This window comes from Trachurus japonicus, chromosome 4 (genome assembly GCF_045865225.1).
Source record: "Trachurus japonicus isolate A0001 chromosome 4, Traja_1.0".
In the NCBI taxonomy this organism is placed as follows: Eukaryota; Metazoa; Chordata; class Actinopteri; order Carangiformes; family Carangidae; genus Trachurus; species Trachurus japonicus.
In genome coordinates, this window is record NC_140910.1 from 30,219,857 (window position 1) to 30,234,808 (window position 14,952).

The 14,952-nt window shown below is 44.6% G+C and overlaps 1 protein-coding gene across 2 annotated transcripts in view; it reads left to right on the forward strand.

Annotated features, from left to right (window-relative positions):
• The first annotated feature begins 2,065 nt into the window (after positions 1–2,065).
• The window catches only part of brinp3a.1 (bone morphogenetic protein/retinoic acid inducible neural-specific 3a, tandem duplicate 1), a 72,185-nt gene continuing 59,298 nt past the window's right edge, over positions 2,066–14,952 (forward strand). The window contains exons 1-2 of one of the 2 annotated variants that reach the window (XM_085775166.1): positions 2,066–2,205; positions 2,500–2,822. In XM_085775166.1, coding sequence (XP_085631292.1) covers positions 2,557–2,822 — 266 coding nt within the window. In that variant the 5' untranslated portion in view covers positions 2,066–2,205; positions 2,500–2,556. The remainder of the gene's footprint in view (positions 2,206–2,499; positions 2,823–14,952) is intronic. The other variant, XM_085775168.1, reaches the window with a different exon arrangement.

Genomic DNA, 14,952 nt, shown 5'->3' on the forward strand with positions numbered 1-14,952 from the left:
GTTCTAAAAACTTGCCTAAAAAGCAACGTGAATCCATGGAAGTAATGAGCCGTGACACTCTCTCCACTGAAAATCATATTTTATTCAAAACTTAACAAAAAAAAAGTTTAACCTGTGCTTGCAGCAAGGCAAACTTTAAATGGTCAGCTACAGTGTGGTGTTAAAAACAAGCAGGTGAAAGGGAAAAAAAAGCCAGAAACAAGCAACACTACGGACCGGAGGATGTCGGCTCCTATTAGGGAAGTTGTCCTTCACAAGTCATCACAGCTGCGAGGCAGGGTCAGAGGAGAAAAAAGGGAAAAAACAGGCGCCCAATCCCAAGACATGATGATGAAACCGTGACAAATCAACTCATTCTTTCACTCCAGATTCCCGCAAGTCGCTGTGCCACGGGATTTTTTAGTTTCTCTTTGAGTTTGGGAGCCAGTGAATCTCACGACTCAATGGTGTTCATTTCTCTAATCCAATCCCTGTATAAAACCCTCCCTTTGAACGTCTACAGAAAAAGCTGAAAGGCAAGCAGCACACATCCCTCCCTCCCTCCCCGCGTTCGCCTTGCTCTCTGCCTCTCTGATCCGCGCTCAGTGTCCGATGCTACGAGCCGCTCGGATAGAGCGAGGAGGGAGGGAGGGGTGAGGAGGATAGAGCAGATCTAATTAAGTTTGCTGATGGTGAAAGTGATGATTATTCTGCAGGAAGAAAAGAGAGAGAGGAAGAGGGCAAAGAAGATAACGAGGGTAACTGCCGAGGGGGGGAGGGGGGGGGGTGGATACACCCTCCACTTCTGATGATGATGATGATGATGATGATGATGATGATGATGGTCACCACCACAACCTACAACCATCATTAAAGTCATTATTCACACAATTCCAACTTCCTCAGGATTCATTCACACTCAGAACTCAGATCTTGACTCCAAGACTGGAGAGTATAATATTAATGTTATTACGTCAAACTCTATTGTGATTTTTCTTTATTTTCAGGACATAATTCCACATTTTTTTCCAGATATTTTTGGGAATTCCAGCAGTAATTTTCCTGATGATTTGATTCCATGTTTGAAAAATTAACTGGATCCTTTTAGCAGGATGAAACAAGACAAGAGAAGCTGTAAAGTCAACTCATTGAAGTTGTCATGCATTGGTTTCTCTCTCTCCATCCATCCTTCTTTCCTTCCTTCCATCCTTTAATGTGCAGGAATCTTAACTGCAGGTGACTTAACTACAGTTTTTTCTTTTTTCTTTCTGAAAAACGAGCCACCTGACTGGGGCACATCATTATCCCTCTGACCATCGCCTCATCCTCCTCCTCCTCTTCCCTCCTCCTCCTCAATCTGAACACCTCCTCCTCCCCTCACTTCCTCCAGTTACGTCCCAGCCAACCGGGGGTGTGCTCGCTGCTGGAATAAATTAAATTGCGGCGGAGTTGGGAGGGAGGGAGCAAGAGAGAGAGAGAGAGAGAAAAGGAGAGAGAGGAGAAGGAGAGGCAGCGCCGCCGATGCCATTCACACAGTGCGTGCGCTGGGAGTCCAGGCACCGTCAGCAGCAGCAGCAGCAGCAGAGCTCTCGTGCGTCCTTGCATGCGCCTCGAGCGCGTCTCTCCAGTCAAGAGCAGAATGAGTTAGAGGGGCTGTAGCGGGAGAGACGACGACTTGGGGGGCGGTTTGGTCATTTTACCCCCCAAACCCACACCTCACCCCTCTCCTCTCCTCCCCTGAGCTTCTTCTTTGACAATTTAAGTCCACCTTGGAAACCTGCATCCTGCGACTCTTCCCGTTGGACCGGACCGGATTGGACTTACAGTGACCTACAGTAAAACTGCTGCTGCTGCTGTTGGAGGATCGAGGCTCCGCTGGAAATATGCCACAGTGAGGAGGGCAAAGGAGAAAAAAAAAGAAAAAGAGGAGAGCTGAGTGTGTCGGGTGTGAGTGTGTGTGTGTGTTCCGAGGAGGTTGGATGTCATCTTCGGTTTCGCTAACACCGACCTACCTCTACCTCTACCTCTAATTGTGCGTCTGTCTGTTTGTGCATTTGATTTGTGGCAAAAAAAAAAGAAAAGAAAAGAAAAGTCCTTCACGAGAAAAGTCATCCTCCGATGTTGTCCCGTCTTCGCGCCGAGCGGAGCCCAACTTCACGGTCCTGTCTGGGGATTTTGCGGAGATTAATTCCGACCTGTTACGGATCACAATACTTACAGAATAAGGTAAAAAAAAAAAAAATAGGAAAAAAGTTAAACCTGAATTCAATAAATATAATGCTGTTTTAATATTTTATTCCATTACATGCATTAAATGTTTTATTTGTTTATTTATTTGTTATTCTGACCTCTAAAACGCATGATTTCTGACCCATAACACCGGACCACCGCAGCTCTCTCGGCTCATCTTCATCCCACTCACGCGTAAAATCAGCAGAATCACAAGCGTATTGTTCCCAACCCCTCTTCCTTCTCTTCCCCTCCCCTCCTCCTCTTCCTTTTCCTCCTCCTCTTCCTCAGCAGGACTCGTCCAGAGTGCAGGGAGAATGAGGAGTCACCGGGGCCGGGGGAAGCAGCATGAGTGGCCCGTGCATCTCCATCATTAGACTGACGGCCCTCATGTTTCTATGGAAGTGGTTGACACTAAGCCTGCTCCAGAGCTGCAGGGTGTCGGTGGGGGGGGCAGCCGGGGACCACGCCACTGGGGCCGGCTTCAGTGGCTCCTCCACCGGGCCCCTCGCCTGGCTCCTGTCGGACAAGGGTCCTTTTCAGCGCTCGCAGGAGTTTGTTGATTTCACGGAGCGATACCAGCAAGGATTCACCACCAAGTACAAGATATACAGGTGAGAGACTGTGCTGGTTGGTTGGGTGTTGGGGGGGGGGGGGGCTCAGGTGCATGTGAAAGAAGGTTTCTGAATCCAACAGGCTCCAAAATGCAAAGCTGCAGACTTTAAAAAAAGATGAATTCAACTTCTGATTCTTGTGTTTTTTTTCTTTTGCATTTCTTTTTCTTTTTCTTTCCTGCAGGATCTTTAGAAAAGTCCAGACACATAAGATCACCATAATGCTTTTCTTCAGAGTAGAAAAGATGCAGATTTAGTAGGTGGCAGACTGTAGGATGAGCGTTGAGAAGAGATTACTTAGTGAGAGTTTTTGCATACAAATGAAAAGCAGCTCTGCATGGGCTCTGTTGTATAGAGGCACAGTGCTTTTCTCTCCTCTCCGGGGCTCGGCTGCCTGCCTGCTTCCCTTTTCCTCTTTTTCTGTGGGCAGCAGCAGCAGCAGCAGAGACATATGGTTCGAGCACGATACAAACCCACAGAACGCTGCATATCATCGGAAAGTCAAAGTGAAGATACCGCAGGAGGGTTGGGGCGAAGCAGCGGGACGTAACAGATATCTGACTGAGCCAGTTGATGTGTGACAGTGGGTAGACGGGATGGCTTCAGAAGTGTGTGGTGTGAAGTGCGGTGGGTGTGCTGCTTTAGAAGCAGCAGGGTTTTTGTTTGAAAGCCTGCGACGATGACATTTCCTCAGCTTTCGGAGACAAGAAAGAAAGAATTAAAAGGAACGTTTTTCCAGATGTGAAACGCACGGGGTGTTAAGGAGTTGTCTCTTTGATTGTCACTGAGATGTACACAGGTCTTAATGGAGAACAACATGCACATCTGCTGCTGATTCAGAGTGGCGTTTTTTACATACGAATTGGCAGATCTGAATCTTGTAGCCTACGTCAAGAGATAAAGGGCTGACGGATTCGTCATCTCACTCATGCGTTTCATGCTTTTAAATTCACCTGCTATACGTCAGCGCAGTGATTAATGTTCCTGCACAGATCAGAGTGTAAAACTTCAGTTCAGCAGGCATGTGTTTGTGTGTCTGCTGCTGTGGAAACATTTCTATAGCATTTAAATTGACAGAAAGCCTCCAGGTGGTCCACACACACACACACACACACACAGTGACCCCACCACACACACACACACACACACACAGTGAGTGAGCAGCTATAGAGGAGCAGGAGATTTATTTTAGAAAGCAGCAGTAATGTTTCCAGAATGCTCTTTTTCGCAGTACAGCTAAAACGAAACTTTGACAAAGTCGACAATCATGCAGCGTGATACAACACTGTGCCACCTAACAGGATGCTGAATGTCTGAGTGTGAGTGTGACCGTGTGTGTGTGTGTGTGTGCCAGTGCCAGGTAAGTGTTTTGATCCTCCTGTGATGAGAGCGATGCTGTCGGAGCGTCCGCGGCAACGGTGGCGGTGGCGGCCGTGAGCTGGTGCCAGCTGAACAGAGGTTTTGACTGACACTGGCATTTAGCAGCTGACAGGGGTGACAATGCCAGGCAAAGATAGAGAATGTAGCAGCGCTGTTGGCTCCCTCCTCCCCTCCCCTCAACCCCTCCCTCCCCCCTCCACATCCATCACTTCCTCCCCCACTCGCTCTCTGCTGGCCTCTTCTTTCTGTCTCCTCGATGTCTCCATACCTCTCTCATTTCATTTATTGTGTATTTGACAAGGACAGTGCACATTAATGAACAATTTTTATGATGCGCACATCACGTCATATATGTAAATATGCCGGATTTAGTAGGAAGCTACCTGCGTAAGTATGAAAAAACATAGTATTAGCAGCAGTTACAACAATAAGAAAACAGATAGCAGCCTGCATACATATAATATCAGTAAAAAATAAGAAATAAGAAAACAGATAACAATGCCATGCAGCAGCAGCACTGCATGGCATTGTTATCTGCATAAATATGAGAAAAAACAGAATATTAGCAGCAGATTCACAATAAAATTGCAATACAGAATAAGATACAGTAAGAAATAAGAGCTACTAGTACTGTATTAAAGTGCTAGTCAATATTTCATTCATTCATGGGTGCAGATTTGGTGAGACAGTAACCATTCTTTAAGCTGTTTTTTGAATGAACTGTCTCTAATCGGGGTTGGGAGATCTCTCTCCCTGCTCGTGTTTTTGTCCTCCTCCTCCTCCTGCGCCTCCAGCACCCTGCCCTGTGCATGCATGCAAATCACAACAAGATATTTGCATGCACAAGATTTCACGTCACTAAAACACACAAACACACACACATGGGCATCGTCTGACCACTTTCATTTCCCCAAAACTCCAGCCCTGACACCTTTTTAGTATTCAGTAACCTACAGTACGACTTCCATTGACCTCTATCAGCAAATATACAGAAATGCAAACTTGACATGTCTATAACCCCCCCCACACACACACACAGACACACACGGCCCCCCTGAGGTACAGTGGCCTTTTCAGTCTCCTCTGGACAAAGAGCGTAAAGCCGGCTAATTAGAAGAAGAAATCCAATAGAAACTGGAGGAGAAGAGGTAAAATATCACCATGTTAATAAGTGAGAATAATCCTCCGGAGCTGTCAGTCGCTTCTCCTCAGGTTGAAAAACAACCTTTTTATTTTATTTTATTTTTTTTTTATTTTAAGGCTTTAAATATCTTTCACCCGTAGCACTGTCATCCATCGCCGAGCAGTGGAGGATGCCAGTTTTACTGAGAACTAAAAGAGATCACAAGTGTCTTCAAACCTGCAACGGGCTGCTCAGGTTCCTTCTTCTTCCACTTCTTTTTTTTTGGGAGGGGGGGTGGGGTTCATTTTGGAGGCCAGACAAATCTTTGAGTGATTCATATTGATCAACAACAGCGTTCAGCCTCCTGCAGACACATTAGACTCCTTTTTATGGGTCAGTAAAAATCTTTTTTATTGCCTCTCCAGTCGTCAACGGTTTGTGTCGTTATCCTACGACCGAAAAGCCCAAAGTGGCCTCTGAGGGGGGAGCACGTCCTCACTCTGCAGCGTCAGAACCCGGTCCCCATATGGATAGGAATACAAACACACACACACACACACACACACACACACACACACAGAGGGGAATAGCAATAAGAAATTAGTTTTAATTAACCAGCGGGTTAAAAGAAGGTTAAATAAAAACATTAAAATCTAACCTCTCCCTCTCTCTCTCTGCCTCATCCTCATGTCTGTCTCACATTTTCTCCCCCCCCCCCTTTCTCTCTCTCCCTCCCTCCCTTGTCGAATGATCTCAAACCAATTGCTCTCCCTCGCTCATAAATATTCTCCAGAGCTCAGTTGGCCTTTCCCGTCAGGGGGCAGGAGAGAGAGAGAGAGAGAGAGATGAGGAGTTGGGACTACAGGGGACCATGGGAGTGCAGAAGGGGGGGGGCACGAGGCAACCAGAGTTTTACCCCCCCCTGCTGGGAGGCGACTGCTCCAAGAACAGCTTTCGTTTTTTTATGATAAAAGTTTTTTTCTTTTTCTTTAAATGAAGAATTTTCACAGCGTATTATTCCGAGTAGAAGTCGTGAAGTATTTAATTTTTACATTCGCAACCTTTCATCTTTTGTCTGGACTGTATTAAAGGGGCAGATTAAAGAGCTTAGAGACACATGCAGCTTTTCTGCTGCAGCACTGTAATGTGGAGTGTTGTCGGGAGAAAAAAAAAGTGCTTTTCAAACCGTAAATCCTCCGAGTGAAAGGTTTTCTCTTCTCAAGGTCTGATCAAATGCAGTAATGGGAGCGGTGAATTAATGGATTCAGAGCATTCAAAAGCAAAAGTGAAAAAACAGCCATGAGCAAACAGTCAAACACTTTATTCATTCAGTCCGTCTCCCTCGTCTCCTACATGAGGGGTCACAAACACTTCTGGCTTTTATTTCATGTAGAAACAGTTGTGTGTCTCCCTTGTTAGCACACACACACACACACACACACACACATACAAAGCTCAGTGTTAGCAGTTATCATTTACCTAATATGGATAAGACGTTTCAGTGCAGCAAATTAAGAAGCTGGAAACGGGTGTAAGATGAACAAGAGTGTGAGTCATTTAAAGGTACATTGTGTAGGAATTACTCCCATTTAGCGTTGCGGTTGTATATCGCAAGCAACGCAATCGTATTTTTCATGCTGCATTCACGTGAAATTGGGCGGCAGACGGACGACAGCTGCTGCACGTAACGGCATAAACAAGCCTCTATGTAAACAAGTGGTCCGTCAGCACGAGGCAAAACAATACACGTGACAATATGTTGTCATGGCGATGTCGTATTGTTTACCTGACCCACGTTTTACCGGCTTTCTCTGGACTTCTGTGACTAAAATGACATCTGGTTTGTTACCGACGGCCGTCTGTCTGACTACAGGTGAATGCAGCATCAGTGTAACGCTCCATTCCTCCTCACTGCGTTACCGTGGTGACTTTTCACAGACGCCACCTCGATCCGAGCCGACAGCTCCGGGGTCTCCGCTGAGTTTCCGTGGTTTCCTACCGTCACGCTGCCACTGAACGTAAAAAAACATGGCGACACGACAACATGGCAGCCAGCACCGAGCTTACCCGCTCCATGTAGATACGAATGATATGAACGGCTAATTCAGAGCTGAAAGGAACACTTCAGTTTGTTGATGGGGGTGGGGATACTGATTAAAGGGATAGTTCACCCAAAATTGAAATTTTGGGTGCATGTCAATATGCATTTTGGGTGCATGTCAATATAACGGTTGCAAATGGATACCAACTGTCTTCGTAACAAAAAGACACACCAAAAAACATCCAAATACCTCCATGCTGCTCGTATGTAATGTCCGTCTTGTATTGAAGCCCCAAAATGCGAAATTGTCCCGAAAAAAATTAAATAAGTCTATATTTCAAGCTTGTTTGTAGTGGAAGCTTCTCGAAGCTCCTCTTCCCGGTTCGTCAACGAACTAGACTTATTTAATTTTTTTCGGGACAATTTTGCATTTCGGAGCTTCAATACAAGACATTACATACGAGCAGCATGGAGGTATTTGGATATTTTTTGGTGTGTCTTTTTGTTACGAAGACAGTTGGTATCCATTTGCAACTGTTATATGGACATGCACTGCTACGCCGAGACCCCCTGTAACTCAGAGAAGCCACGGAGGACTCTGAAACTTCTCCCAGCCCTTAGTCGACATGAGGGTGAGTAGATAATGAGTGAAATTTCAATTTTGGGTGAACTATCCCTTTAATGAAAAACAGACTTTTGAACCAAATAATCAATTTTCATGAATAGATAACAGTAGAAGTTACACAATGCCCCTTTAATAAATTCAGAGTCTTGTGGTTTTTCTTTTTCTTTTTCATTCCCATGAACGGGACACGCTCTCGCTCCAGGTTTCCTGGTGTGTGGTCGAGCCGTTTTCCACAGACAGGAGCGTATTAGTCAAAATGTCAGCTCCTCCTTTCTTCTTCATGGGCCATAACTTTTACATCACGCCTCATCTCCCGTGTTTTCTCCTCTCTTCTTCTGTGCTGTCGGCCCCCCCGCCGGCGAATCCACTGGCTTCGTTTGATGTAAGGAGTCGTCTCACATAATTATAGAGTGATTAGTGTTTCAATTATATGCAAACATGTTTGTGGAGAGGATAGGGTGCAGCGGCATGACATTACAATACCTGGTGCTGCACTGTGTAATCATGTCATTCAGACTTGGAGGCAGCAGACAGAGGCCCATTGTGTTTTATCTGTCTCGTGTTTATGACTCTGCTATTGTTGTTTTGAGCGCTTTAGATGGGGAAGCGCGTTTAAAAAGAGATTATAAAATGGACTGGAATAAACGGGTACACAACTGCACGAAAGCAATGAGGAGAAGAAAAGAAGAGATTTTTAAGAGAGGAGCGCGTCAAGGAGTATATCATAACACAATACTTTCATTTACCACATCATAGATAATCCTGCAGGTGCATAGGGAATAATGATTTAATATTTCATGGAAAATATAAAACTCTTAGCTAAAGTTTTCGAGTTTCGCCTTGACAAAGACTCTGAAAGTCTGCGTTTTAACCAATATGTCTGACTGAATAAAAGCTTTAAATACATCACCTCTTTCTTGTTCTGCCTCAGAGCATCTGAGCTAAGATGTGTTTTCTTTTCTTTACACCTGGAATGGCTTTTTACAGTGACGTTCCCTTCGTGCACCGTGAGGGTGACTGGCAAATCAAATGGCAAGCTAGTTAACATAGATGTGAACAAGGAGGAGCATTCAGTAGGTTTATTAGAACACAGTGTCCTGAATGTTAATACATCACAGCAACATGTCCCTCCATGACTGCTTCCTTAAAGGGATAGTTCAACATTTTGGCAAATTGGCCCATTGCCATAATCCCTATAGTCTTAGCAGTAGGTTCGTTACCTTTAATTGTCGGTGCAAGCTATTTTTAGAACGGCAGAGCAGAGCCGCGAGCTGCTCAGAGCTACGCTACGGAGGTTCATGGGATTTCTTTGGTTTCCCTCATCAAAGTCATAAAATTCACAATCCAACAACTCCAAAACGCTCTGGTGGACAAGTTGTGACCTGCACATTCACCACGCTATGAGATAATAACAGAACGTTACGAGACAGCGTTGTTTTCGATAAATTCAGAGACTGCTTACTGAAAAACTGACCCCGACGGGAACGCGCATCAGTGTTTTTGCATGAATTTACCTCTAAAACAACTCTGTCTGGTAACGTTCTGTTATTATCTCAATGCGTGGTGAATGTGCAGGTCACAACTTGTCCACCAGAGTGTTTTGGAGTTGTTGGATTGTGTATTTGATGAGTTTGATGAGGGAAACCGAGAAATCCCTTGAGCCTCCGTAGTGTAGCTTTGCCAAAATGTTGAACTATCCCTTTAACCCTAAATATAATGTAAAGAGCAGTAAAGGAGGATAGCTGAAGAGACTATCCTTATTGTTTTGTGCACCAGGATGTTTATTTCTGTTGTAAACTTTCAGTTACTTTCGGTGCCACCCTCAAGTGGCCGTTTGAAGAACTGCAGTTTTCTGCACACTTCATTTTTCAGCCCTGGAGGCTGCTCATCGTTCATCGCTCATTTGTTTGCATTTATTCAGGCTTGAATGCTCCATGCTGTTGTTTTTAATAGACAGGGTCAATAAAACAATAGTGATATGCACCAGTGATTGACAGTTCATCAGTTGAATGCAGCATAAAATGTCCGATAGTTTCATAGTTGCATGAACAAATCCCAGACCTGCTTCCTCTCTGGCTCCTGGAGTGTGCCAGTTGTTGAACAGGTGTGAAGCTCAGTACAACAATAACAACAACAGATGCATGAAGTGAGAAAATGAGCGAGTGAAGACAAATCCAGAAAACATCTCAATTAATTTGACAAAAAATGCACTGCAAAGATTTTTTTTTTTTGTGTTTGCAGTGTGTTGAGCTCTCAGGGCCACCGTACTCGTCTCCCCTGCAGTCCACACATTGTTTGCTTTGAACCAACGCCGTGATCGATTCTTATCTCTTAACCAAGTTGTTGTTTGTGCCCAAAACCAAGCAAACTTTCATTTTTAATCCTTTTGTAACAGTTCTGGAAGGAGACGGAGAGCGCTGTCCTGAAGGTAAGGACGGCAGATCAATACGACGCTCTGATAAACCAACGGCTTTGTTGTTGTTGTTGCTGAGTTTGGAGGTCTTGTTGTAGTTGGGAAGACTGTCCTAATGGTTTGTGGTTGAATGGGGGGGGGGTTGGTTTATTAAACATTGGTTTATTTTCCATATCGGTGTCTGAATCTGTAAAAAGGAGAAGTAAACAAATCAAAACTCCATCTCTTGGTTTAATTGCACAAATGCAATGAGAGATTATAAAATCAGTTATAGCTGGTTCACGTCATGCTTTATTTATTGTTAGTGCTGCATGCGTTCCTTTAAATTCAGAACACATCCCAGCACTTCCCCCTCCTGCTACCTCTCTTTGCCTTCCTGACACACGTAGCCAAATCAAATCTGACCTTGTGGCTCACGGTGCAGGCTGTAGGAGCCGGCCGGTCCATCCTCGCTGCCATGCTCTCGTTTTGTTTATGATCAATATATTAGTGTCTGGAAATTATCGTGGTAAAGATTTTGTTTGCGAGCCCGTGGCAGAGCCGAGATCTAGTTTCCCCGTCAGCCACACCACAGTGTTTTCTCTCTCACGCCTGAACGGCCGAGCAGCTTGTTCAGTGGTGGAGAGACGACGGGTCGGTTTATAGTCCTGCAGTCAGAGGTTGAATGTGTCTTCGGGACAGAAAGCGGAGCCTCCTCCTCCTCCTCCTCTTTCTCGTTCTCTTTCTCATGATCACCAGCAGCAAAGGCAGTGACGAGGACTTCATCCAGCGCGCAGCTTATGGCTTCTGACAAGTGTGTGATGGGGGAGTTATCAGGGCCAGAGGTCCGTGGAAGCAGCTTTTACGAGAGGGGAGAGAGTCTGCATGAGTATGGCAAGCAGATTTAACATTTCAAAGCTAAATTTGACTATCCGGAATTAACGTTGTAGATATCAACAACGTCTTTCTGACTAGTCGTAATTACATTTTGAATAGTTGGATTGTTTATTCAAGATATCTGTAATTCAGTTTTGCCTAGTCAAAAAGAACATTTCAGATATCCACAACTACATTCTTCCTAGGACAAATGACGTCACTTTTGCTATTCATGTGTATGGGGTTTGTCATTACAGATATCTACAATTCAGTTGCGGATATCCGCTATGTGAATTATGGATATCTGTAACTGAATTACGACTAGTACGAATTCCAGTTTGAGATATCTACAACGTTATTTTGTCTAGTCATAATTCCAGTTACAGATATCTACAACGTCATTTCGCCTAGTCAAAACTTAATTTAAGATATCCGAAAAGGGACATGTAGATATCTTTAATTGAGGTGAATTAAAGATATCTTGAACTGGAATTATGACTAGTCAGAATCAAATTGAAGATATCTCAAACTGGAATTAGTACTAGTCATAATTCAGTTACAGATATCTGTAATTCACATTGCGGATATCTGCAACTGAATTGTAGATATCTGTAATGACAAACCCCATACACATGAATGGCAAAAGTGACGTCATTTGTCCTAGGAAGAACGTAGTTGTGGATATCTGAAATGACAATTGTGGATAGAAAGAATGTAGTTGCAGATATCTGAAATGTTCTTTTTGACTAGGCAAAACTGAATTACAGATATCTACAACACATATCCAGTCTGGCTTTTAAATGTTAAAATGGCTTGCCATAGCATGAGTGTGTTTTTATATGGATGGCCAGAGTTACTGTAGGAATAACTGGGATGGAGTTTGCATACCAGTATGAGGAGGTGCTGCTTCCTCCCTCAGGGGTCAACGTATTTTATGTCCTCGCCACGTCCCCACGTCCCTCTGCCGTCAGTGGGTTTTTTTTGTTTTTTTTTGTGGTGTTATTTCCGGAGCGCTGAGTCTTCAATGAAGCAATTTCCGTCGCAGTGTCACAAGTGGTCAACTGCAGGATATCTTTTCTGTGCAGTGAATCAAACATTTAAGAGTAAAGTGCACTATCAAATATTGCAGCTCTGGGTGTGTTCACCAAGGCTGAGCAGAGCGGATCTTCCCTGACATCTTGGAATCCAATAAAAACCTTCACCGCCGCAAAGTTGCAGATAAATCTAAAGTAACGTCTTGGTCGGTTTTTTTTTTCAAAATCACAATTTATTATTGTTTTTGAACATCACTTCACAGTGTCAAATATACCTGTGTGGTAGTGATAACAAGGGCAAACTGAAATGATGCAGTCTAAGGTACGTAGGATGTTCATGTTTCATAGTTTTTGGCAGCCTTGGCAGCGCATTTTATTTAGCCTGAGACTGAGAAGTGGTCTGAGTGGATGACCCTCTGAATTCCAAGAGGCGTGACCAGAGGACGTAGATCATAATGCCTCTGTAACGGACTTGGATAGACCTTGAACCAATCAGAGTAATGATCCAGATGACGTCTGCAGAAAGACGATAGTGTCTAACCCCCAATTTCCACTGGATCCGTCTCCGCTCCGTTCCGACTTTTTACGTTTTAGCTTTGTTTAACGTATCAAACGTTCGGATCTCCGGAGCTCAGAGCAGCCGGAGAACCGAGATCACGGGGGAACTACAAACTACAGATCACTTTGTCTCTCTGAGGTTGATTTTCTGTCAGTCTAATTACTCTGTGGTATTCTCTTTTACTTTCAGTTTGTGTTCTTGTTTTAAAATATCGTGGCTCTCCACCTCCATGATTAACATTTTTTAATCCATGACGTCCTCTGAGCTTCAGGTCCATCTGATTGATTGATGAGTTGTTAACTTGTGCCAGCGAGCAAAACTAATGTTGACAAAGTGATGATTTACGATCGGAAAGTCTGTCGTTGTGTTTTATTTTGAAATTTACCGGATGATTGGTGCGTTTGAATTCCTGTGTGGGGCGATCAAATCGACGGGGATTGACGCGTGATGGCTCCATCGTCCGGCAAGTAGCTGCCGGAGCTGTGACGGACTGGAACGGAGACGGATCCAGTGGAAATTGGGGGTAAGGATTTCTGATGGTTTTGCAAAGAAAATCTCAAAGTGTCCGTTGTCTACAGACACTCAACCGACTAGAGATGCACGGATAGGCAATTATTTCATCCGCAACCGCATCACAAAAGTCGTCATCCACCCGCCATCCACCCGAACCAACGTTTTTTCAAAACCACACCCGCCCGCTGATTCCGTCCCAAGCCTTTTGATCCATATAAGCGGTTGATTAGGCTACTATATCCGTGATCACTATAAGCGGTTTCCACTGTATTGTCATTTCCATGAAGAAAGTGTTGACTGTTGTTGCCAATGCCCTCAGATCAGGAGTGCGTTCCTCACAAAATGAATAAGGTGTTGCCATCTCTCATGCACAGACAGTGGGCAATTACTGCAGTGCCTGATGAAAATTTGACTGTTTCAAAGAGTGCTGCTCGTTTTTCGTATGTGGGTAACAATATTTAACTTTGTATATATTTTTCCTAATTGGTTCAACCGCCACCCGCCCGAATCTAATTAAAATATATTTTTTCGTCATGTCACCCGCCCGACCCGCGGTTTATCCGCGGACTCCGCGGTTGTGTCCGCAAACCGCGCATCTCTACAACCGACGTTACGATAGCTGCTCTTCGGTGGACGCCATGCTGCTTGTAAATAAAAGCTGCTAGACGTCACTTCTATTGTCTGTCCGTCCTGGGTGACGGATCCCTCCTCTGTTGCTCACCCTGAGGTTTCTCCGATTTTTCCTTGTTAAAAGGGTTTTCTATGGAGTTTTTCCTCAGTGGATGTTAGGGTCTAAGGGCAGAGGATGTTGCTATAATGCCATGTAAAGCCCTTTGAGACAAACTGTTTATAAAAATGGGCTTTACAAATAAAATTGCCTTGCCTTGACTCGGTTTTCTGGGAATTGGAAGTCGGCCTCAACGTCGTCTTCTCCAGACGTATCTGCAGAGAGAAATGAAATCACTGGCAGGTTGATCTGGGTTCACATAGCTGTACCTGAAACCCAGTGCTACTTGCATTTAAAGGTGTTCTCCTCCGGCTCTCTGTCAGCGTTGTTTGCTGCCATACCAGAGTGCAGTGAGTCTTAGAACTGGGTGGGCCATGGAGGGGGCCAGGAAAAGAAGTTTGCATTGCGACAGAATTGAGCCCTAATCAATAGGGCAATCTAGTGTTGCAGCCGCCACACAGTTTGTATGAGGGGTCATTGTTTACTCTGACTGCCCAATAAAAAAAAAATCTCTTCAACTTCAGTTTGGTTTACAGAGACTGTGTCTTTGAGTCGCTCTCTGAGCTGTGATCGAAGTCGACCGCGAACGCAGTCGGGAAGATTTAAACCTCATTCATGTCTCTCTCTTCGTCTGCAGGTGTGTTTGTAAACCAATCACCTTTGGTCTCAACAAGCCAATCACGTTGTCTCTGTCAAACTTAAGGAATCCCTTCTTTACCGCTGTCAGCTGTGATTTCAGTGCACATAGCTCTGACCCCCTCCGCCCCTCTTTCACCTCCAGTCTTCACATCACATCACATCCAGATCTCCAGAGCTCTCCTCCTCCTCCTCCTCCTCCTCCTCCTCCTCCTCCCACCACC